Source organism: Chroicocephalus ridibundus, chromosome 4 (genome assembly GCF_963924245.1).
Source record: "Chroicocephalus ridibundus chromosome 4, bChrRid1.1, whole genome shotgun sequence".
In the NCBI taxonomy this organism is placed as follows: domain Eukaryota; kingdom Metazoa; phylum Chordata; class Aves; order Charadriiformes; family Laridae; genus Chroicocephalus; species Chroicocephalus ridibundus.
Window position 1 is genome coordinate 74126968 of NC_086287.1, and position 23004 is coordinate 74149971.

General features: G+C 55.0%; 1 protein-coding gene across 1 annotated transcript in view; it reads left to right on the top strand.

Annotated features, from left to right (window-relative positions):
• The window catches only part of HYDIN (HYDIN axonemal central pair apparatus protein), a 165451-nt gene that overhangs the window by 114844 nt on the left and 27603 nt on the right, over positions 1–23004 (top strand). The window contains exons 27-50 of the mRNA XM_063334137.1: positions 2303–2480; positions 2979–3109; positions 3855–3988; positions 5841–5977; positions 6855–6982; positions 7099–7290; positions 7693–7842; positions 8874–9113; positions 9393–9561; positions 10687–10854; positions 11468–11641; positions 12790–12998; positions 13401–13553; positions 14379–14562; positions 15046–15187; positions 16411–16576; positions 17211–17840; positions 18327–18539; positions 18953–19155; positions 19326–19508; positions 19762–19881; positions 21201–21360; positions 21458–21630; positions 22428–22626. Coding sequence (XP_063190207.1) covers positions 2303–2480; positions 2979–3109; positions 3855–3988; positions 5841–5977; positions 6855–6982; positions 7099–7290; positions 7693–7842; positions 8874–9113; positions 9393–9561; positions 10687–10854; positions 11468–11641; positions 12790–12998; positions 13401–13553; positions 14379–14562; positions 15046–15187; positions 16411–16576; positions 17211–17840; positions 18327–18539; positions 18953–19155; positions 19326–19508; positions 19762–19881; positions 21201–21360; positions 21458–21630; positions 22428–22626 — 4536 coding nt within the window. The remainder of the gene's footprint in view (positions 1–2302; positions 2481–2978; positions 3110–3854; positions 3989–5840; positions 5978–6854; positions 6983–7098; positions 7291–7692; positions 7843–8873; positions 9114–9392; positions 9562–10686; positions 10855–11467; positions 11642–12789; positions 12999–13400; positions 13554–14378; positions 14563–15045; positions 15188–16410; positions 16577–17210; positions 17841–18326; positions 18540–18952; positions 19156–19325; positions 19509–19761; positions 19882–21200; positions 21361–21457; positions 21631–22427; positions 22627–23004) is intronic.

The window sequence follows — 23004 nt, forward strand, 5'->3', positions numbered from 1 at the left end:
ACTTGTCCCTCCCTCCTCCAGGTTTCACAGCATCACAGAATGGTGGGGTTGGAAGGGACCTCTGGAGATCATCCCATCCAACCCCCTGCCAGAGCAGGGTCACCCACAGCAGGTGGCACAGGAACGCGTCCAGGTGGGGTTGGAATGTCTCCAGAGACGGAGACTCCACCACCTCTCTGGGCAGCCTGTGCCAGGGCTCTGCCACCCTCACAGGAAAGAAGTTCCTCCTCATGTTGAGATGGAACTTCCTATGGTCAAGGTTGTGCCCGTTCCCCCTTGTCCTGTCGCTGGGCACCACTGAAAAGAGCCTGGCCCCATCCTCCTGGCACCCACCCTGTAAGTGTTTATAAGCGTTGATGAGATCCCCCCTCAGTCGTCTTTTTTCCAGACTGAAGAGACCCAAATCCCTCAGCCGTTCTTCATGAGAGAGGTGTTCCAGTCCCCTCAGCATCTTGGTAGCCCTTTGCTGTCCCCTCTCCAGCAGTTCCCTGTCCTTCTTGAACCGGGGAGCACAGAACTGAACACAGCTTTGCTGCTCTGTGGGGCAGGGAGGGGGCCAGGGAGGAGCAGGGATGGAATGGGAAGGAGAAGAGTTTGCAGCATCGCCCCATCACCAGCCGGTGCAGCTCCGTGCGCAGGAGCGGGCTGGTCTAGGAGCGTCTCGCTCCTCGGTGCTCCGCAGATATCTTCAAGCTGGAACAGCGTTCCTATCTCTGTCTGTTATGGTTTAAGAAAACCCACAACAATTTATTGTCGTTTAGACAATTATTCTCTCACCCGATGAGCCCTCCCCACCCAGGGAAAACAAGGAAACCCGAGGGCTGAAATATAAATAGATTTAATAGGATAAGACTAAATAATTAACAATAATACTAAAGAACCAGCATTAATCGCAATACTAATATAAGACATACAAGGACTATTCCCAGCCCATTCCCCAGCAGAAGCCGTGCACTCCCCGCAGGGACAGCCAATGTGGGACCCTGCGAGCGCTGCGGCTGCGGGAGGAAGGGAAGGGCTCAGGGCTGTGGCACCGGGGCGAGGAATTCTCTGGGCCACCACCATGAAGGGAGAGAGAAACTCCTCAGCAAACTTTCTGATTTCTATGGAATGTGCCGTTCATGGTGTGAAATAATCCTGTTGGCAGCTTGGGTCAAGTGTCCGGGTCTCGCTTCTCCTCATCCCCGCACCTGGCAAGGCTCAAAACCACTGAGACCTTGAATCCCACATACCAGAGCTGGCTCTAAAGTAAATATTTTCACTAATTCAGACACTAGAGTCTTCTTTTCCCCAACATCAGAAGAGAGATTAGTCCCGTGTGGCTCAACCCAGGACAATGTCCCTTTTGGCAATGGGAAGAGGAAGCCAAATGGCTTTCGCGTCTCCTGGTGCCTATCTCCTACGAGGGATGACACGCTGATGCCCTCTTCCTGCGAGCATCCGAAGACACAGCTCTGCTTGGAACCTGTGTGGCTGTTGCTGGAAGAGCATCACCGGGGCTGGCGTTCGCTGCCGCTGCCTTGTGCACTGGAGCAAGGGCTCAGGGGACCCAGCAGGATCCATCCCGCTCCGCAGCTTCTCCCTGTGGCATGGAGGGGAGCGGGGAACTGAGGGTCCAGCCCCACACGCGGGGGGCGGCTGTGTCCTGTCGCCCGGAGCAGTGTTGCTGTCTCTTACCTTTGCTCTTGACCTGGCTGGCATGAGCGCAGCCCGGGGCTCGGACGGCCCTTCTGGAAGCCTGGAGAGGAGGTGCCCTTCCCGGCAACACCTTCTTCCCTAGATCTCATCCTAGTCTCTGCTCCTGCTTTTCCAGAGATGTACGTTTGCAGGTCACGGTGAGTCGGGATAGCGCACCCTCGCTGTAAGCGCACAGGCAGGAGATGTTTGCTTGGGGGCATTAGTAAGGGGACACCAGCCCGGGAACCACCGCCGTGCTGTGGCAGGAGCTGTTGGCCCCGCTGAGGGCGCGGGCACTTCACTCGTCTCCCGTAGGGGCTGGTTGAAAGAGCTTTTATTTACTCACTCTGGCTCTTGCTAGCGGAGGGTAAGCACCATGAGCAGAAGAGCTGAGCGAAGGGCAGGCTGTAGGTCCATCCCGTGGAACGCATCCCTACAAGGACATACTGCATCCCGGGGTAGGAGGCTTCAGCTTTTAGATACGAGAGAGCTAGAAGGCGATGTTGTCTGCTATTTTCTTATATATGAGGACCTGCCTTCTTCTCTCAGCGTGTCTATCATCGGAGACATCCCTCCGCCAAACGCTCTTTGGTGCATTCCCTCCCTCTTCTCCCACGCCCTGCAGGGTTACATCGGACCTGGCAAGGAGCAAGTGCTGAAAGTCTATTACCTGCCAGGAGCGCCTGGAATCTTCTGCAGGACTTTCCAGATCCAAGTGGGTCACCTGGAGCCAGCAGAAATTTCCCTCAAAGGAGAGGGGATCTTTCCCAGGATCTACTTGGACCTGCCCAGGAGCATCAAAGGTGAGCACTGCCTGTCCACTCCCCGGGAAGGTCCTCTGGTTTTTCCCCCCATGGCATATGCCCGTAGGGCAGCTCACACTCACATCCACCAAGCCTGGGGGTTTCGGGGCTGTCAGACCAACACTCAGCCCTCTGGTTGCTTCCTGAATTTCTAGAAGCCCATGCGGGCTTTGCCCCAGGAACCATCCTGCAAGAGCTTGCCAGCATATCTGTCGGAGTCCTGGGAAGATGATGGCTAGACAGAAATGCTGGGGAGAGCTGTAATACAAGCTGGCAGGGGTGGGTTTGCATCACATTAGAGGGGATGAGATGTCCCTTCGTGGGGCGGAGGGTGGGTGGGAGTGAACGGCAGGATTCATAGAGGAAAAGCAGCGTCCGCTTTCCATACGTTGCTCGAGGAGCGTGTTTCTGGGAGAGTTCAGCGTCAGGGGAGCAGGGCTTCCCAGCTTCAGTGGCGCTGTGCCCACGCTTCTATTTGTGGATGTTTTCTTCCTCCAGGAAATGAAAAATATGAGAAGGTGCTCAAGGAAGTGAAAGAGAAGATGGGAAATGACAGCCGGAGAGAGGAAGCAGTTGCTCTGGGGGAGGCTGCGGCCACAGAGCCATCCACGGACGACTGGGACACCGTGGTGAGAACGGCTGCTGCCTTGTTTGGCATGTGCCACCCTCCCCCTTTGTCCTTTTGTCCCCTCGCACCCCGCTGCAGGCTTCCCGGTGCCCTGCTGGCACTTGGGACCTCCTTGCCCACACCTGGCCATGACGCTGCATTAGCTCAGCGTTGCCCCAGGGCTGCCCACCTCTGGTAGTTGTCGCTCTCGTACACACATGAGCTTCCTGACCGCACCAGGGAGAGGTCCTGGTGGCCGTGCTCAAGTGATAGAATTGACGGTACTTTGAAGGAGCTGCAGGGCATCGCTGGGCTGTTTGTAGCTCACAGCCTGAGCCCTGCCAGGTTTGCAGAGCTTAGTAGCAGCAGCCTGGCTGCACCCTGGGACTCTGCTGTCAGTGTTTGTCTCCAAGAGGCACCAGCTTCGTCGTGGTTCCCTTTTCAAGAGAGCTTTTGTCCCAGCTGCTTTGGCACTGGCTGGGGGCAGGCAAATACTTGGAGCTCGGGAAGGTTCCTGGCTCGTTTGTCTGTTTGTCTGACCAGCTCAGCTTTTATAACAGTGACTGGGCCGGCGAAGATGCTGGAGTTCGTTTCCCTCGAGATAAGGTCCTGGCTAAGAGAGCAGGAGGTGTCGCAGACACTGAGCAGCAAGACAGGAGGACCCAATCACCCCTCTCAACAAGAGCAGGGTGGGATCCTCTTTCAGAGACAAGCCTGTGCCTTGGGAAGGACCTTTGCCAACCAGCCACTGTCTTTCCTTTCCTCAGTGGGACCCTCGGCTGCAGATGCAGATGGAGCAGATGCTGATAGAGGAACATGCCCTGGAGCTGCAGAAAGCTCTCGCCTCCGGTCCCCCGGGGAACGCCGCCTTTGACCAGCGTGCTCGTCGGAGGCTTCTCAAGTTAGTGGGGCCTCCCCTACCCCTATCTCCAGGTGCCCCAAGGGTAACACTCAGCAGTTGTTGGGTGCTCCTGAGAGCTCCTTGTGTCTGCACAGCTGGGAATAACTGGGGACTTCAGAAAGGGTCTGAAAGGTCTTGCACCCTCAGTAAGTTCACAGATGACACCGAGTTGGGTGGGAGTGTCGACCTGCTTGAGGGCAGGAAGGCTCTGCAGAGGGGTCTGGGCAGGCTGGATCCATGGGCCGAGGCCAATGGTGTGAGGGTCAACAAGGGCAAGTGCTGGGTCCTGCACTTGGGTCACACCAACCACATGGATGCAACAGGCTGGGGGCAGAGTGGCTGGAGAGCTGCCTGGTGGAGAAGGACCTGGGGGTGTTGGTCAACAGCATCTGAATATGAGCCAGCAGTGTGCTAAGGCAGCCAGCAGGCCCATATCAGCAATAGTGTGGCCAGGAGGACTGGGGCAGTGATGGTCCCCCTGTGCTTGGCACTGGTGAGGCCCCACCTCGAGTGCTGCATCCACTTTTGGGCCCCTCACCACAAGAAAGCCACTGAGGGGCTGGAGCGTATCCAGAGAAGGGCAACGGAGCTGGTGAGGGGTCTGGAGCACAAGTCCTGTGAGGAGCGGCTGAGGGAGCTGGGGGTGTTCAGCCTGGAGAAAAGGAGGCTGAGGGGAGACCTTCTCACTCTCTGCAACTCCCTGAAAGGAGGGTGCAGCCAGGGGGGGTCGGTCTCTTCTCGCAAGGAACAGGCGATGGGACAAGAGGAAACGGCCTCAAGTTGCACCAGGGGAGGTTTAGGATGGAGGTTAGGGAAAATGTCATCACCCAAAGGGTCATCAAGCCTTGGAACAGGCTGCCCAGAGCAGTGGTGGAGTCGCCATCCCTGGAGGTATTCAAAAGTCAAGCAGACGTGGTGCTGAGGGATGTGGGGTAGTGGTGGTTTGGGCAGTGCTAGGCTGATGGTTAGATTCGATGATCTTAAAGGTCCCTTCTGACCATAATGATTCTATGATCCTGATGGCTTTGACGTGCTCCCTGTGAGCAGCTAAGTGTCCTCACTTCCACAGTGCCACCCTGAGCTTTGGGGGATGCTCAGCTCCCCTTGGATGCTGGCTTCTGTTCTTAGAACTGAGGGGGTCCAGGGCAGACCATCTTCCAGACAGCACAGACACCATCCCTGCTCAGGTCGATGAACCCTTGACGAACCCTAAATCACGTGGCTTGGATGCCGGTGGGACTGCAGGGCTTACCTAGGTAACTTGGTCCTTCCCTTTAGCTCCTTTGTGATGAGGCACGGGCATGGTAAGCTCCAGTTCAGGAAGAAGATGCTCTGCAAAAGAGATGATTTATGTGCTTTCCCGAGTGGGATTGCTCTGGGAAAAAACCTTCCCGTGAATCTTGTAGGTGTTGATTACTGCATTTACTGGTGCTGCTTCAGGGACAGATCTGGTGACGGTGAACATTTCCCGTGCAGGCAAATCTTATTGCAAGGTCCTGAAGCGATTTCAGGCCTGGGCTCTACACCAGGCTTAGCAGTTTCATTGAGACTGGGCAAGATCCAGTGGACTTATTTATCCACGATGGTTTTTTGTAGCAGAGGAGCTATGACCAGTATCCATTTTAAACCAGTTTTATTTTAAGGTCCCATTGGTAGCTGATAAAACCTAGGACCTCCACTCCTCATGACTTACCAAAGTCTTATTACCAGGTGGTCAGGCCTTGGGTTTCACGGGCTTGAGTTGAGTTTTTACAGCTGTGAATACAGAAATACCCACTTTATTTGCATCTTCTATCCACCTGGAAATGTAGCCAGGCTGTGGTTTAAGGCCTGTCCTTCCTCCTCCTTTCAGAGCTGAGCTGCCCGAGTACGTCCTGGACTTTGGCTACGTCATTCTCGGTGACATCCACACACACATCGTGAAGATCACCAACACCGGGCAGTTCCCTGTGTCCTTCCACGCCGTTGGACGGGTCCTGCGTGACACAGGTAACCAGTGCGGGAGAGCCTTCATGTGGCCTTGAAGGAGCTCTGCCAGATTAGCTGAAGCCACCAGACACGGGGAGGTTTTTGGAGTGTTTGTATTGGTTTTTCTTCCTCAGGACCCCCTGCCCCCTGCTTTAGAGCCTGAGTTCTCCTGGCCAGCAGTGCCCAGAGACCTGGCCTACCTCTCTGCGACTGTCCTAACACTTCATTGCAGGGGCTAGGTGGGCTGATCACCTTGGTCACCTCTCAGCATCTTCTGCTCTTGGCAACCATGAGCATCATCTGAGTTTCTTTGTGGGCTCTGTGGGCTTGTGTTGCAAACAGATGGACCCTTTGTGGTTTGGAAAAAATGCATTGTTTAAAGTTCATAACGTCATAGCGCTTCTGTTGAGCCTTTGTTGAGAAAACAGCCTGTGAGGTCCTCTGGTGTATCAAAATGGGCTTCCCAAAGAGGCCTTGAGGTGAGGCTGCAGTACCAGCAAATGGTGACTCACTGTGTCCGAGGGCTGGTCAGGTGTCAGAAGACCACCTGACCACAGGTGACCACAACACTAAGTTTTGTCCAGGGAACACCACAGCATGGGGGAATCTTAGTTGGAAATTCTCCTTTGGAGAGGTCTGTGCATCCTTCCCCTTAAGGCCTGATGAAGAAATTGCTCTTCAGCTGATGTTTTCTTTTTATCATGTGGGCATTAGATTCTGGTTGTGAAAACCCTTTCTCCCTGAGTGGTGACAAGGGAGAAAAAGCAGCAGGCTTCTCCAGAGGTGCAACGGGTCCTTCACAGAGCTGCCAGCCAGGGCACCCGTGTGGCCTTAACGCGCTCGTGACACGTTTCATGTCACTTGTGTGTCTCAGCTGCTTTATTTCCATCTGTTCCAGGCTTCAGCGTGGAGCTGGACCGTGTGAAGCACCTGCCCTACTGCGAGACAGAAACGTTCGAAGTGCGCTTCGACCCACAGAGCGCTAACCTGCCGCTGGGAGAGGTGGACGTGCTCCTGCCTATCAAGGTACCACATGCTTCCTCACCTCCCTGTGCCTGTGCCACCTTTCGGGGCAGGTGTCAGGTTGGGGACAGCAGCAGATGTCACCTGGGCTCTGAGCTGGATGCTTTCTCCTTCACTAGGTAGCAGGAGGTCCCACGTTTCATGTCCGCCTCCGTGCCACCGTAGCTGTGCCATCCCTCTGCCTCTCCAGGGACAGACTGGAGTTCTCTGCTGTCCAGTGTGGGCAGTGCCAAGAAGAAACCATCCAACTCCACAATCGGCTCCAGCTCCCCTGTAAATGGTTCATCACCGTGAATGAGCCTGTTAAAAAGGTAAAGCACAGACCCATGTGTACCACATAACTTCTTGCTTGGGTTTTCTTTGCCTCTCTTGCCTCTACTGCCCCTGTGGCTCCTCGAGTGCTTGGGCTACGGCTCGTTTGAGGAAGCTTTTGAGGATACAGAGCAAGGCTGGCGCACCTGGACCTGTTCATTAGCTGCTGCTTCATTTCTCTGCCACCTTCACCCGTTCCTCCTCTTCTGAGGACAGTGCCACCCCACCTGCCTGCCCTTCCTGCGTGGTTTCCCTGCTGTTCTTGGCCAGTGGTGGTCATGACTGGTTTGACATGGGTGTTCTCAGCACCCTGACAGTATCTCAGAGCATGGCAGGAACCAAGGGTCTGTCCTCGCAGACCAAGGAGACCTCACGCAGTTGCTTTTTTTTTTTGTGCTCAGGTGGACAAACATTTGCCCGCGAATGTGCGTCGGAAGCTGCTCCAGGAGTTGAAGGCCAAGCCCTGTGCCTTTGAGGCGCTGCCGGCGGCTGGAGCCCTCAGTCCAGGACAGCGATGCAACGTGAGAGTCAGGTTTTCACCCACGGAAGAGGTGAGATCGGCGGGTGTCACCCCCAGGAGGTCTGGCAGGGCAGCGTGGTAGGGAGCAGGAGATGAGGTCTACCTCCACATGGAGCTTTCTGCAAGCCCCCGACCCACTTGTGCCTCAGTTTCCCTTGCTGCACCCTCTTCTCAAGGCGCTTTGAAATCGCGATGGGGACCTGGCACGGAGAGCATCAGGGCACTGCAGTGGGGTTACCTCTCGGCACGGGCGGGGAAATATTTTTTCCTTTTATTCCTTTTTCCCCTTGTCTTCCCCTTTGCCTGGGCATATTTGCAGGCTGCAGTGCCCTCATGCAGAGCAGCTGCCGCGCTCGCAGGGGATGGCTAACCCTGGAGAGGGCCCATCTAGGCTAATCCTGCTGGTACCAGTGGACAAAACAAGCCACCAGACACCTTCCTGGGCCCAGCAGGACAGTCACCTGTAGTGGCGTGCTGTCCCCGTGGCTCTGGCACAGCCTGCCTGCACGTTCCCAGGCAGTTCGCGTGACGGAGCGTTCCCAAAGGCGGTTTGCATGTGGCCGCCGTTACTTGGAAACTGGCAATATGTAACGGTATGAACACAGGGTGCTTCCCTGCTTGGGATCAGTCCCAGGGATGTTTTAATTGCTAGTATAGATGTAACCACCCTGTGTCTGGCTTCGACCAGAGAAGACAACCCTTATTTCTAGCCAGTGAGAGCTCACCTGCCTCTCGTGTAGCTGACGTTTGCCTGATGCAGCAGTGCCAGGTCTCTGTGCGGGCAGCATAACCCCAAGGACCTTTCTCATGAGCATTGCGCTCCCTCCTGACTAGATGAAAACATCTGACAGACCATTTTGGATCCATCTGATACCTGATATCCAGTTACACTCCAGGCCAGGATTCATCCCGGTTACTCAGAGCCAGCATGCAGATGCTGTAGCCCCTGCTATACGTAAATACCTGTTTTCCGTTCACCTTAGAGGCACTGACCTTGGGGCAAGGGTTGGATTTGTCACCTGGGACTTCATGGAGGAGCTTTCTGCGCTTCTCTCTTTTCAGAAGTCCTACAGAAGCAAGCTGAAGATTCACATTTGCCAGAGCAGCCAACACCTCCAGCTGCAGGTCTCGGGCCATGGGCTGGAGCCACAGCTGGAGTTCAGCCCCCTGATGCTTGAACTGGGACCGTTGCTGCCGTACAGCCGTGGGGCTGAGGGGACAGTGGTGGTGAGGAACCCATGCGAGTTCCCCATCGAGTTTTACTCGCTGGAGTTCGACCAGCAGTACCTTGCTGAGGAGCAGGTGAGAGGGAAGGTCTGGACCCCAGGTGGGTGCTCCTGTAGCTTCACAGCGTTCCCCCATTCCAAGGCTCTTGCCAGGGAGGTGGAGGCATCTCCAGGGAAAAGCCCAGTGGTGTTTCGGGATCAGCCAGCTCTGCTGGCAGGCTGGGGAGGGGTGGGAATAGTCCAGGTTGGCGGGAGGAAAGAATGAAGGAGAAGATAGATGGGCTGGGGAGTCTGTTGATGTGACGAAGGTCAAGAAACACATCCCGTATATGGTTTCTCTTCCCTATGCGCACAGATCCTGCGGATGCTGAAGGACTACGATCGCCGCAACACCTTGTTGCTGCCGCCGCGTGCTCCAGGCGAGAAGCTGCCCCCAGAGGTGCTGGAGTACTATCAGGACCAGAAGAGGCTGCAGGATGAGCAGGCAAAGTCCCAGACTGGGGAACCAGCAGGCCAGGACAACGGTGAGGGTTTGGCGTTGGCTGCCCTGAGTGCAGACACAGCAGGGAGTCCAGCCCACATACCCATGACCTCGTTCTCCATGGGAATCCCATGTTTTTAGTAGCCGCCCATTCCCCAGCTTAGTGGAGGAATTCCTGGGTGAAAGTCTGTGGCTTGTAACACGCATCCTCTACTAGCCCTGAGCGCAGCCAAAGCAAACTCATATCTGCCCGCCACGGACTGGGGAAATAATCAGGATGTCTCCTTGTGTCCCTCAACCACAAAGAGTGGGATTGGATGAGTTCTTCAGCCAGTAGGACCAGGTCTAATGTCACCAGCTATTTTATATTTGCTCCTTCCCAGCAAAAAAAACAAAATCCACCCAAGGGCGGAGGCAGCCTGGACAGGCTGCTTCTGGGGAAATTTTCCATCTTTTGTGCGTGGCCGTGCAAACTGGCAAATCACAGAATCACAGAATGGTGGGGGTTGGAAGGGACCTCTGGAGATCATCCCATCCAACCCCCTGCCAGAGCAGGGTCACCCACAGCAGGTGGCACAGGAACGCGTCCAGGCGGGTTTGGAATGTCTCCAGAGACGGAGACTCCACCACCTCTCTGGGCAGCCTGTGCCAGGGCTCTGCCACCCTCACAGGAAAGAAGTTCCTCCTCATGTTGAGGTGGAACAAATGGCCATTGCTTCACTGCAGCCTGGTGCCGTCTTTGCTCCTGGTGGCCCTGAATCTGCTCTTCCATATGAAGTCTTTAGGATCCTGAGAAGAATCTCGGGCAGGGATGAGGGAGAAGCAAGGGAGGCTTTCCCCGGCTTTGCCAGATGAGCACCTTTGCCCCCGGGAGCTGCTGGGATCAGGATGGTGCCAGTCCCTTTCCTAGGCAGGACAGCGCGCTCTCTGTTCTCTGTGGGACTGCGAGCTGAGGTGGCTTTCGGTGACTTCCTACAGGCAGAGCTTGGCTCTTTGCAAATGCTGTTTTGGTGGGCATGGTGAAACCTCGGGTGTGACGTTGGTTTCAGCAGAGTCTCCTCTCCCAGGATCTGAGGGGCTGGGGAGGATGATCAGGATCACAGGTAGGCGGGAGGCTGATTTTTTTTCTTTTTTTTTTTTTTTTTTTTTACCTGGTTCTGCCCAGCAGAGCATCGGCGAAGCACCACCAGCAGCAAGGAGGCCACGGGAGAACTGGAGGACAGCCCTGTCCGTAGGGCCATCGCCCGCCACCTTGGCATTGATATCTCTGCGGAAGGGTGCGCAGCCCAAAACTGCAAAGGGATCGTCGTCATCGTCCACGGGGCCCCCATGACAGGTACGTGAGCCACAGCCCTTGGCTGCAAGGAGGGGGAGAAGTGGGACAGGGACGTCCTGGTGGACGATGGTGCTCGGTGGAGCAGTTGAAGTGAAGCGAAGTAAGCCACAGCTCTGCTGGTACGTGAAACGGTCCCAGGGCTTCACCTAGCGTGGTGCAGGTGGCGTGGCTCATCTCTTGTCCATACAGCTGGGCTCTCATTCCCCCAAACAGGGTGGCCATGTCCCCGTTGCCTCGTGGGAGCAGTCCCTAGCCCATAGTGACCCCCAAACCATGCCCAGACGTTACCTGAGGCAACGCCGACCAGCACAGGCTGGCAAGCGGTCTGAATGGTGGTGGGACAGGGCTGGAAACGGCATCCTGGGCCCAGGACTGAGGTCACCACAAGGGACAAAGTCCTCAGCTGAAGATGAGGTGGAGATGATCCACCTGGCTGTAGAGGACAATGCTTCTAACCATGCTCAAGCTGCCTCCCTCGTGGCTTCCCCTAAAGCGGCACTTGGCTTTCCGACGGTCCTTGAAACTTTGAAATCCCGTTTGGGGGCTTTCCAGAGCCTGTCCCTGAAAATGCCTCCCATGCAAAAGTCACCAAGCAGCGTTCCTCTCCCTCCAGGCAAGACGTCGGCAGCGGTCACCCTGTCCAAATACTACGGCGCTGCCTGCTTGTCCATCGACGCCGTGGTGACAGAGGCCATCTCGGACAGGAGCAGCTCGGCAGGGCTGCGCGCCCGGGAGCTGTGTGTCAGGGCTGCCATCGAGCAGAGCTGCAGGGAGACGGAGGATGCCGGTAAGGAGAAACGCTGGGCTTAGAGCAGAGCTTCAGAAACCCACCACAACCGTCTACTTCTTGCTCCGGAGAAGCTGTTTGACAGCCCTCGGGTCTCTTAGGGAACACGGGTGCAGCGTGTAGAAATGCAAAGCCATTTCATAAAGCGTCTCTGGTTATTTTTTAAAAAAAAAAAAAAAAAAAAAAATCTCTATTTTAAGAGCTCAGACAGGGGCACTTTTACTGCCGTTGGGCTTCTCGGCATGTCTTCCTTTTCCTAGGAGCGCTGAAGCACACCTGTATCTTTCTCGGGGTTTTTTATATTTCCTCAAAGCAGAATCCAGCTTGCTCCTCACGGCCATCAGGTAGAACCGCTGCCCACTTTAACACGGAGAAAGCCCTCTGAAGTAGCTCATTAAGCACTAGACCGACTGGCTTTGTGTGTGGCTTCACAAACATGAGAGGAAGGGAAGAATAACCTGCCGGGGGAGTTTCAGATGAGAGACGCTGCAGATGAGCTCTTTTCTCCAGAGATTTTTCCTATACGTGCTGTCAGGTCACGCAGCTCGTGCGTCCTGTGCTGTTTTCCATGTGAGACCAGAGACTTTTAGGAAACTTTATCAGCCCGAGCTCTGCAGGGTGATGCCAGACCCTGGCTCTGGCAGAGGGGAAGTTCTGCATGGCTCGGCTTTGAACCTGGTTGGGTTGGGAGCTGGTGGAGGGAAGAGGCTCCTGGGTCCCAGGTGGGGTTGTTCCGTATGGTGGATTTAGCTCCAGCGGAGCCAGGGCAAGGCTGCGTGTTACAGTCTCCATCTGAGAACGCAGGATGGGTGCAAGGTATGGAAACCATGGTCCTGGAGGCCAAATCCCTGGTTTGATCCACAGGGAAGCTACTGTGTAAACGATGTCAGCTGCCTGCAGGCTGGCCCGTTTGTCGCTTGGGATCAGGGCTGTGCATTAAAGTGTTTCTGCCTTTAAAACCCGGCATCAGATGGTGGGGTTTATCATGCTGACAAGAGAAGGAGCTGCTTCTGGAAGGCAGGCTGGGGGACATGTGCTGTGTCCCTACCAGGGCGCAGGGCTGTGCCCATTGGGGTGGAAGGTGCCTGCTGGCTCCCCAAAGGACAGGGATGCCCCCAGCCCCGCTGAGCCCTCTGTCTCCTCGGCAGGTCAAAACGCAGACGTCTCCCTCAGCCTGCAGCTCAACACCGAGGCCAAACACAGCCCGGACTTGAGCCGGTCCAGCTCTGGGGACAAAGTCAGCCTGCAGTCCGTCAGTTCCCGAGGCTGGACGAGCACCGCCGCGGGGAAGAGGAAGACGGATGGCCATGCATCCCAATCCCAGAAGCTGCATCTACCGGAACCGACAGGCTCCCAGGTGAAGCACGATCCGCGCTGGTTAATACCTGGGACCTTTCTGTTGCTTTTGAGAAGTGAAGGGACTGCTTAGAGGTTCCATGTCGCCCTGAGCTTGATGACGGGGTATATAGTGCAGAGAGCTGGCAGGGCAAGGCTCAAGGTGGGAACAAAACCCTGAGCTCTGGCAGAAAAAAATCTACTGGGTCTTAATGGTTTGTTGGCAAAGTGCAGTGGGCGGTGGGCAAAGCTGTGGGATATTGCACTGGGGGCTTGCAAGCTTGGGTTTCTTTTGGCCAAGGGATGGGACCCCCATGGTTGTCCCCTGGAGCTGCTGGCCTGCAGTTTTGTTCTAGTCTCCCGCTAGTGGAAGTCCCCAGGTTTCCAAAGTGTTTTATTTCTCGTGTGGTGTTCAACATTGCAGGGCTCATCCAGTTGTCATCTCATCTCTCCCCTTCCCTGGGTTCCTGCACAGCGATGGCTGAGCATCGGGGGCAGCACAGCGGGAGAGATGGGCTTCATGAGCTGCGTGCTGCCCGAGGACCTGCTGGTGGCCATCCTCTCGGAAAGGCTGCAGGTACCTGGGGTGAGGGCAAACGATATGTTGCTGCTGCAGAGAGAAGTACAACTCGGAGAGGAGATCTGTATCTGCTGTTAGAGGAGCCCTGGGCTGCATGCAGGGTGTGGCCAGCAGGGCAAGGGAGGTGATTCTACCCCTCTACTCTGCTCTGGTGAGACCCCATCTGGAGTGCTGTGTCCAGCTCTGGAGTCCTCAGCACAAAAAGGACACGGAGCTGTTGGAGCGGGGCCAGAGGAGGCCCCGGAGATGCTGGGAGGGCTGGAGCCCCTCTGCTGGGAGGACAGGCTGAGAGAGCTGGGGGGGTTCAGCCTGGAGAAGAGAAGGCTCCGGGGAGACCTTAGAGCAGCTTTCCAGTATCTGAAGGGGACCTACAGGAAAGTTGGGGAGGGACTTTTTACAAGGGAGTGGAGTGATAGGACGAGGGGTGATGGCTTCAAACTGGAAGAGGGGAGATTTAGGTGAGATCTGAGGCAGAGATTGTTTGCTGTGAGGGTGGTGAGCCCCTGGCCCAGGCTGCCCAGAGAAGCTGCGGCTGCCCCATCCCTGGAGGGGTTCAAGGCCAGGCTGGACGGGGCTTGGAGCAACGTGGTCTGGTGGGAGGTGTCCCTGCCCAGGGCAGGGGGTGGCACTGGGTGGGCTTTAAGGTCCCTTCCAACCCAAACCATTCTGTGATTCTATGAGTGTGTGGAAAGATTAGAGCTTGTTGGAGTTGATGCACTTGGAACAGTGGCTGGTGTCCTTTGACATTTGGGTTTACTGACTAGCTGAGAGCCCACAGCGTGCGATAGCTGACTTTCTCTTTCTTTTCTACTTCATTCGCAGTTAAGTGACTGCTACCAGGGAGTGGTGTTTGATGGCCTGGAGACCCTCTTTGCACGCAACATGGCATCTGCTCTCCTCTGCCTGCTCAAAGCTGTCAGAAACCGGCCTTATATCTATTTTGTGAACCTCTTCCAGGATTATGCTTCTTTGAAAGCCAGGGAGGCAGCCGTGAAAGAGCAGGAAGGTGAGACTCTTCATCTCCGTACCTCTCAAATCTTCTCTCTCCAGCCCTCAACCTTATCCGTGTGTATCTGGGATACCAGCAGAGCTTGTAAGAAGTGTTTTTATTAATCCTTCCATCTTCTGCCTCAATGTAGCCAGTGTTCAGCTCATGGTAGCTTAAAATACAGCAGAGCTGAGGCTGTAAGACTTGCCTTAGTCTCTAACATTAAAACTTGCATAAAAGTGCAAGCTGTTGTGGCTCAATACCTGACCACCAGCCAGTCCACAAGGGTGGTGCACGTGAGGCGGGCAAGGCATGGGAACTTGCCGACCACCGAGAGTTTGTGGGATTGTCTGCATTTTGGAGCAGGGATATGGGCTCCCCGGTATCTCCCAGCAGGATGATAGGCTGGGTTGGGACAGAGCTGTGTGTCCTCACAGCTCACCCAGAACAGCAAGCCCCGCTTGCAGTCGCTAATGGTTTCTCCTCTGGTCTGTGCTGAAGAACGGGAGCAGGAAGAAGCTGCCAGGAGGGAGAAAGCACGTCTGTGGGAGATGGATGAGGACGAGTATGATGCCCTCACTGAGGAGCAGAAAACTCAGTTTAATAACAATATACGACAAGTCCAGCGGGAGAGGAAGAAGAGGTCTGTAAGCCTTCCCTGGGTAACTCCCCAGGATTGTGTCCCCGAAGGGTTTCCCTGCTCCAGAGACCTTAGTTGAGCTCAGAGGGGTTTCAGACCAAAGGCCAAAAGTGTCTATTACAAGGGTACAAGGTTCCCAGTGGAGGAAGGAGCTTGCTCTGGTGGGATGAGAACGCCTTCTCTCTGTTTTAGCGGCAAGCCCTCTGGTTCTGACACTGGCCGCAGGGAGCTGGGCTCTGTGCTTGCCTTGCCACCGCACTTATAAGCGTCTCTCAGTTAATTATGTTGATTGTCGTCTTCTGCAAGCCCTCCTTCACCAAACCAGAGGGGTTGTGGTGTGGGCTGGTGTGCTGGCTTGGTTTAGTTACTGGTCCTGCCACAGGTGAAGTCCGTGCAGTGCTGGTTTCTGAGAGTTTTCCTTACCGAGTGACCCCAGCCATCAAACCTGGTGTCTCCTAGACTTGACTTCAGCTGCAGCAGCAGGAGAGCCTGGGGGAAGCTCTCATCCAGCAAAGCAGCCCAGTTCAGGAGGATGCATAGAAGTGTGAAACTGGGAGGGGGACCTGCTTAAAGCCAGCACGTGTTTCAGCATTTCTTCCAGCCCAGGCTGAAGTCTGTTTCCCTGGGAGGAGATCTCTAGGGCTGCTTCAAACTATGATTTCCACAACAGACAGCACAAGTTCCCCATGGTCACAGCTGGGTTCCAGCAGGAAACATGGTCGTTCAGAGCCTGTTTTGCAGCAGGGGAGTTACCGCAGCCTTTGCTTTCCGATTGATATGATTATTCTCTCTAAGGAGCAGGCTGTGCCCAGGGAGAAGGCGGGCAGAGGGAGGGACAGAAAAGCCAAGTATTGGTGCAGGAATAAAGTAGGTGCTGGTGATTTGCAAGCTGGTTTACACTGGGAAATCAAGAGAGGGCTTCAGGCATCAGTGCGGAGAGATGGCGGCTCAGTCTTCAGCAGTGTGCCGGAGGTGTCCAGGTGGACCTCACCAGAGAAGTTGCACAAGTGAGACCTTATGAGAGCAAGGCTTAGATTTGGCTGGCCCTGGAGGTCCCTCCCACCTTTCCTTAGTTTGGATGTTCCCAACTTCCCCCGGTTGAGGGACGTCCAGTGGTTCTGCCTGACCCTCAGGGTCAATGCCTGAAGCGAGGGACCAGCTGGGACTGCAGCAAGCCCATATATCTGGTGGTGACTCAGGGACGTTTTCTGTTTGGGTTGCTGAAGGGAGATGGAGCAGCTGGCTCGAGAGCTTGAGGAAAAGCACCAGCGGGAGCTAGAACGCTTGAAGGAGGAAGAAGAGCTGAAGAAGAAGTCTAAGCGGGGCAAGAGAGAGCTTGGAAAAGACAAAGACAATGCTTTGGGGAAGAAAAACCGCCCTGGAGTCAGAAAGGTGGGTGGTTTTATTTACAGAGATGAGTGAAAGCCCTGGGGACTTTCCAGCTAAGCTGTCCCGTGGGCTTGTTGGAAAGCTGATCTTCTAGAATCATGCTGCCCTTTGAGTCATGGCTTCACATAACTCCATACATTCACTGGGAAGCCCCAGATAGTTTTAGTCCAGCATTTCTCCCTGCTCTGCACATGGCTTGCACCTCTGAGCCATGATCCATCTGGGATGTGGTGTCTTTTCAAGCGTGTCTGGCAGGAGATACCCTCAGGCCTTAGGTATTCATTAGCAACCAGAGTCCCCAAAGAGTCAGCCAGCCCCAGGGATGTTCAGCATACCAGAAAACGAGCACAGAGGACTGCACAGGAGTACGGCGGTGTCTTAAATTTCCTCTTTGGGTTGGGAAAGCTGTTCTGTTTCTCCACTGGTTTGCAGGACTCCTCATCAGTCTGGCACCAGGGGGTTTGGTTTCAGTTGAGCTAAACTGGGTACCCGCCACCTTCTGAACTGGGATTTGTAGAGGACCTAGCACAGGTCTCAGACAAAGCTCGGGCTGCTATTGCAAAGATCCTCACTGTCTTACAGCATTTGAGTCGGCACTTTGAAATGCTCACTGCTTTTTCTTGCTCCTCCTGCCCAGAATACGAACACATCCACCAGCAATACCAACACCTCCACCAGCAACCGGTCAGATGTCACCGAAGGGGTGGACAAGAAGGGATCTCTAAAGGAGCACCCCGAGTCTATTGCAGGTGACAAGGCGGATAAGAAGAAGCGGAGCAAGGTTCCCCTGATGGACGCCTGCCCAGCGATGGTTGTGCCACCTGCAGACCCAGAACAGGAGGAAACCAAAACTGAGGTCCTGAGTGACAGTGAGAAGAACTTGGCCCTGAGGTTTAAGATCTACGAGGCATCGCAGAAGGACATTGTGCATATATTGTCAACCTGGGACAGGGCTCAGGGTATCCTGCTGTCCCCTCTGAACGAAGAGGAGGTGCGGCAGCAAGCAGAAGACCAGCGCCAGCATTTATCCAGCCGCAAGAGCCGGAAGGACCGAGAGAAGAAGCGTCACGAGAGGCTGGAGAAGGAGCGGCTGGAAAAACTGAAAGCTCTTGAGGAGTCCAAGTTATCTCAGCTGGAAGGGGAAGGTGCAGAAGGGTCAGTCAGAGGCCAGGATGCCGGGGTGCCCTGCTTGGACATCCAGGTGCCGAGCTCAGAAGATGTGACTAGGAAGATCCTGGAGAGCGGCAAACTGCCAGCAGCAGAGCAGGTAAAGCCCTGCGAGGCTCCGATGCTGAGCCTGCCGTGGTCTGGGCCCTGGTGGGTTGTGTCCCACCAGGTGACAACAGCACAGAGCCATTGGTCTGTGCAGGCCAATGGTGATGTTCCACAGCAGCCACGTGGCTGGGGAGGTTGTCACCATCCCTCAGCTGGACAAAAAGAGGGAACGTTCTCTGTGCAAGCATCCTGCCTGTTCAGAGAGCGTCCCAATCTGGAAATCATTAAAAATGGTCCCAGGGCAGATCATGGCCGTTGTTTCCTTCAGCTGAGTCACTCAGAGGAGAGATTGTTCCCTAGGTCCCACTTGTAGGTCCTGGCACTGCTCTGGAGCCTGCCCACCCCACTGGGCATAAAAAGGCACTGTCCGCCATATAAATTAAAAAAAAAACTTTGCCAAAAGCTCAGTGCCATTAGGGAAAAAGTGTGAGGAGGGAAGGTGACGGGAGTATAAACAGGGTTTTCCCTTCTCCTTTAGATCCTGGATGAGTTGGGTCTGGGTCCCTCAGGGCCTCCCATTCCCCCTACTGCTTTTTACTCTGTGATCCGCTACCCGGAGAAGCGGATGGCCCCTGCAGCAGGAGAAGCCCTCAAGCACTTCGTCTTTGTCGTGCCAGAAGGTGCCACTGCGGAAGAAGAAAAGAAGGATACGGACAGTCTCGTGGATGCCCCCGTTGTGTCCACAGTGAAGGTGCCAGGGCAGGGGCCGGGCTGGATAGGGACATGGTGGGGCAAATGGGATGGAAAAGGATGACTGTGGAAGGGTGGTGAAGATGTGATGGGGCCCCACATCTGCAGGCACCCCTTCTGTCTGTCCAAAAGAGACAGCTCTGCTTGAGACATGGGGCGGTTCTGTGAGACGAGAGAAAAACATCACCTAAAACCCTCAACTTCCCTTGAGGGAGAGGGTCCTGGGTGAGGCAGGGTCCTGGGCAAGGAGGTGTCATAGGCAAAACAAAGTCCGATAAGGAAGACCAAGTCCATGGGCAGATATGGTGGGTTTTTGTTTTCTCTCCTGTTTAAGAAATCCACAGCTTTTTTTCCGGGATGGGGATGTCTGGGGGTAGGTCTCACCCCTCCCTGCTCTCTCCCCTCGGTGCGAAGGCGTCGGAGGAGCAGCTCACCCCAAGCAGGGGCCGGTTGAGGAAGGAGAAAGCAGCGGGCAGCCAGGAAGCTGTGAGGGAGAAGCGGAGCTCGGGCCGGGGCAGGAGAGGTCTCCAGGGGCCGGGCATGGAAGCGCCCATGCGTGCCCCCGAGGTGGACCAAAGCGGCACAGACACAGCCCCATCCCTGGGGAGATCCGTCAGGTGAGCTCAGAGGGAGGAGGTGATCCTTCTGCTTTGTGGCCATCTCACCAAACGAGGTCCATCATCCCCAGCTCCCCAGCCGGTGCCTCCATGAGATGGCAAATCCACGACCCTTCTCCGTGTCTCGTTTTCTCGTTAGCAATATCTGAAGCCTCCTCTTTAATTGCCAGGCTGAGCAGCTGCCGGTGGATAGTGCCTGCCCACGGCGAGGTGGAACTGAAGGTCCACTTCAGCTCCACGGTGCTGGGCCAGTTTGATCAGACGCTGCATTTTGAGATCCTGGGGACAAACCGTCTGTACCAGCTGCAGTGCAAGGGCACCTGCCTGTATCCCACCATCAGCCAGGACCCGCGGTAAGGCTGGCCCGTGGGAGCCTCCCACGCTGCTCACCCCTGAACTGGGAGCCAGGGCTGTCCCCTGTAGCCCTGCCCCGTGACCTTCTGGCTTGGGCAGAGCCTGCTGCCTGAGCAGCCCAGCATCTTTTCCCACGCTCGGAGCTGGGAACCAGTACTGGTACCTCAGCCACCAATAAGGGTTATGGCTTTCTGACCGGGTTTTCTACTCAGAGCATCTTACAGCTCCTCATTCCCTGTTTTCTCACCCCAGGCTGGTGTTTCCTCACTGGAGGAAGAGCAAGGCGGATGATGACATCATCTTCAAGCAGTATGTCATGAACACGGGTGTATTCCACTTTGGACCACTGCTGTGTGGGAAGTCAAGAGACTGGTATGTGCTCCCTGCCCCGAGTGAGCATCCTGATGTGCTGCCTGCCTGGAGTGAGATGTTGGGATGGGATCTCCAGGGCCTTGTACTTTCATGGGTGTTGGAGACATGCTGTCCCAGTGGCACAGTTCAGGGCAGGGCCAGGCGGAGACCTGCGAGTTACTTGGGGTCGAAGGACCACAGATCTGTGAACTTGAGCAGATAACAGGCACCAGGAGTCTTGGAGGAGCTGGGGAGAGATGGAGATGATCTTCCTACCCGGTGGGTGTCTTGGTGGCCAGAGCCACATGCTGCTTCCAGCCTGAAGGTGACTTTGGGCAACTTGCGTCCCCCCTCCACATCTCAGCTTCACCACCTGTGAACTTTATGGCGCTTTTTTTAAAAGCGCTTCGAGCTCTAGGGGTAGACTGAATGAGCAATTATTCTGCTGATGGCTTTGGAAACCATTCATGAATCTGTTATATTGGTGAGACTTTATGATTTGACCTGCCAATGTGTGTGTCGGGGGAGGGGGAACCTGCAGAGGGATAGAAATGGGAATTACGTTGTCCTGAGCCTCCCTGCTGGATAAAAGTTGTCAATGTAGCTGCTGGCATATTTCTATTTTTAACATTGCTTTTTTTTTTTTTTTAAATATTAAAAATGAAGTTCTTGTCTTCACGGGAGCTCTGGAGAGCCAGTGGTATTTTGACAACCCAAGGAAATTAAATCAAGACAGTTTAAAACCCAGAAGAGGATCTTTAGGCAGGCTGATGAATGGTCTTGGGTTTCTCTTGGCTTTTTTAACCCTTTAACTCCAAATCCTGCTCCATACCTGAAAGAAGGGACGCTTGTTAAATTTAGCATTCCTCTTGGGAATTAATCCTTTCTGTTTCCTTCCCTGAGACTTGGAGCTCACCCCTGAAATACAAGGCAGTCTCACGACTTATTTGAAAGACATAAGCTAAACTATTTTTAAAACCTCTTTTCAAAAGCGGTTCTTTGTACCCTGCAGGGAAGAAAACCGGTCAAAGAAGGGGGAAGAACCCATGGGCCTGGTGTACTTTTATTTTTCCAGCCACCTTTGAATTTATATTTTGTAAAACGCTCTTTATTTAAATGGCCTGTACATCGTCACGCTTCGGAGATGGAGGCACCGCGAATCGGGGCAGACATCAAAGAAACTCACAGATGAGCACGCATACTGTGCAACGTGCCCCTGGATGTGGTCCTTTTTCTCAGCCTGCTTGTTAGACCGTGGTCTTCTAGTGCTCTCCTCCACGTGTGATAAAGACAACGGTCCCAGGGTCTCCTCTGCAGCCTTCTCCCCTTTTTGTGGACAGGTACAAGGCACAGCACTATCCCAGCAACAGTGAGAAGATAACCATCCTCAACGTCACCCCCTTGGAAGCGGAGGTGCATTTCTTCTTCGAGCGCGATCTCAAAGCGGACACGTTCTTTTTAGACCCTCCCAGCATGAGGCTGAAACCTAACGAGAAGCAGGTAGGAGACGGGCAGGTACCCGGCGGAAGCGCCCAGGAGCCTTTCCACCTGCTCACTGAACGCTCTTCTCCATTCCTTTCTGCGGGGCCGGGGCTAGGAGCTGAGCATTTGGGCGTACCCCACTTCAGCTGGCCTCGTGGAAGACAACCTCGTCTGCTGCGTTAAGGAGAACCCGGAGCCGGTGGTTTTCCGCCTCTGCTGCCAGGGGGTGCAGGTGGAGCTGGGGGTCAGCCCCAAGCAGGTGCATTTCGACAAGCTGCTCCTGCACAGGTCAGTCATCCGGCGGCGGCTCTGCCGGGGGCGAGAGCTGTCGGCGAGCTCATCTTCGGCTTCTCTCGCTGGCGGTGGGGCCGCTCAGGTTGGTGGCTGGGCTAACATCCCGCTTTCTCCCAGCCAGTTCCCAGTCTCTTGCACACCGTTGCTTGCTGGTTTGGATATCCCATGACAGCCACAAGCCCTGTTGGCCCGAGCGATGCTGTGCAATGGGCATCCCTTTGTATTTCGTAGAATCATAGAATCGTCTAGGTTGGAAGGGACCTTTTAAGATCCACCACTGACCCATGTCCCTCAGCACCACGTCTGCCCAGCTTTTAAATACCTCCAGGGATGGCGACTCCACCACATCCCTGGGCAGCCTGTTCCAAGGCTTGACAACCCTTTAGGTGAAGAAATTTTCCCTAATCTCCATTCTGAACCTCCCCTGGTGCAACTTGAGGCGTTTTCCCTTGTCCCATCGCCTGTTCCTTGGGAGAAGAGACCGACCCCCCCTGGCTGCACCGTCCTTTCAGGGAGTTGCAGAGAGCGAGAAGGTCTCCCCTCAGTCTCCTTTTCTCCAGGCTACACAACATTTGCATCTTGTCTGCTGGTTCAGCAGACTTTCCTCCTTATCTCCCTTCGCTTGAATACACCTTTAGCACCCCAGGACCTCACCTCTGAGACTTGCAACACAGAGAAAACATTTCAGTATGGTTTCAGACGCATGGATAGGGCTGCTCCGAGTTGCATTCAGCTGCGAGGCTACCATGGCCATCGAGTAGCCGGTGCTGAGTGTCTTCCTGTCTCCGCAGGAGGGACAGAAAGACCCTGGTCCTGCAAAACCGCACGCCGCTGCCCATGGCCTGGCGGCTCAGTGGGCTGGAGAACCTCGGCGAGGACTTCTCCGTGTCGCAAGATGAGGGCGTCGTTGGTCCCCGCACGGAGTTCTGCGTCCATCTGGATTTCAAGGCCACGAGGGCTCTCAACATTAAGAAGATGATCCGACTAGAGGTGAGGGGGACGGTGCCATCCCTGGTAGAGTGGGGCAGAGTGATCAGCCCTGTGCTCTTAGGGATGGAGACTTGAAGGGAACCCTGCAAAGGGGGCAAAGGGAGGAGCCTTCATGAGATTCCTTTCTACCTGCATTGCTGGAGGGCAGCAAGAGACTCTCACTGAAGGACAATGTTTTGGAAACTAAGTGACTACTACGGTGCTCTTGTAGCTGGGCTTTGTGGGGCAAGTATTCTGTGGAGTCAGGAAGAGATGCACCTGATGGCCACAAGGGTGCTATGACCCCAACTTCTGCTGCCTCAAGCTGGGTTCACCAGAACACGCGGTGCATCCCTGAGCATCCGTGTCACCCCCGATAACCAGGCACTGTGTCCTGAG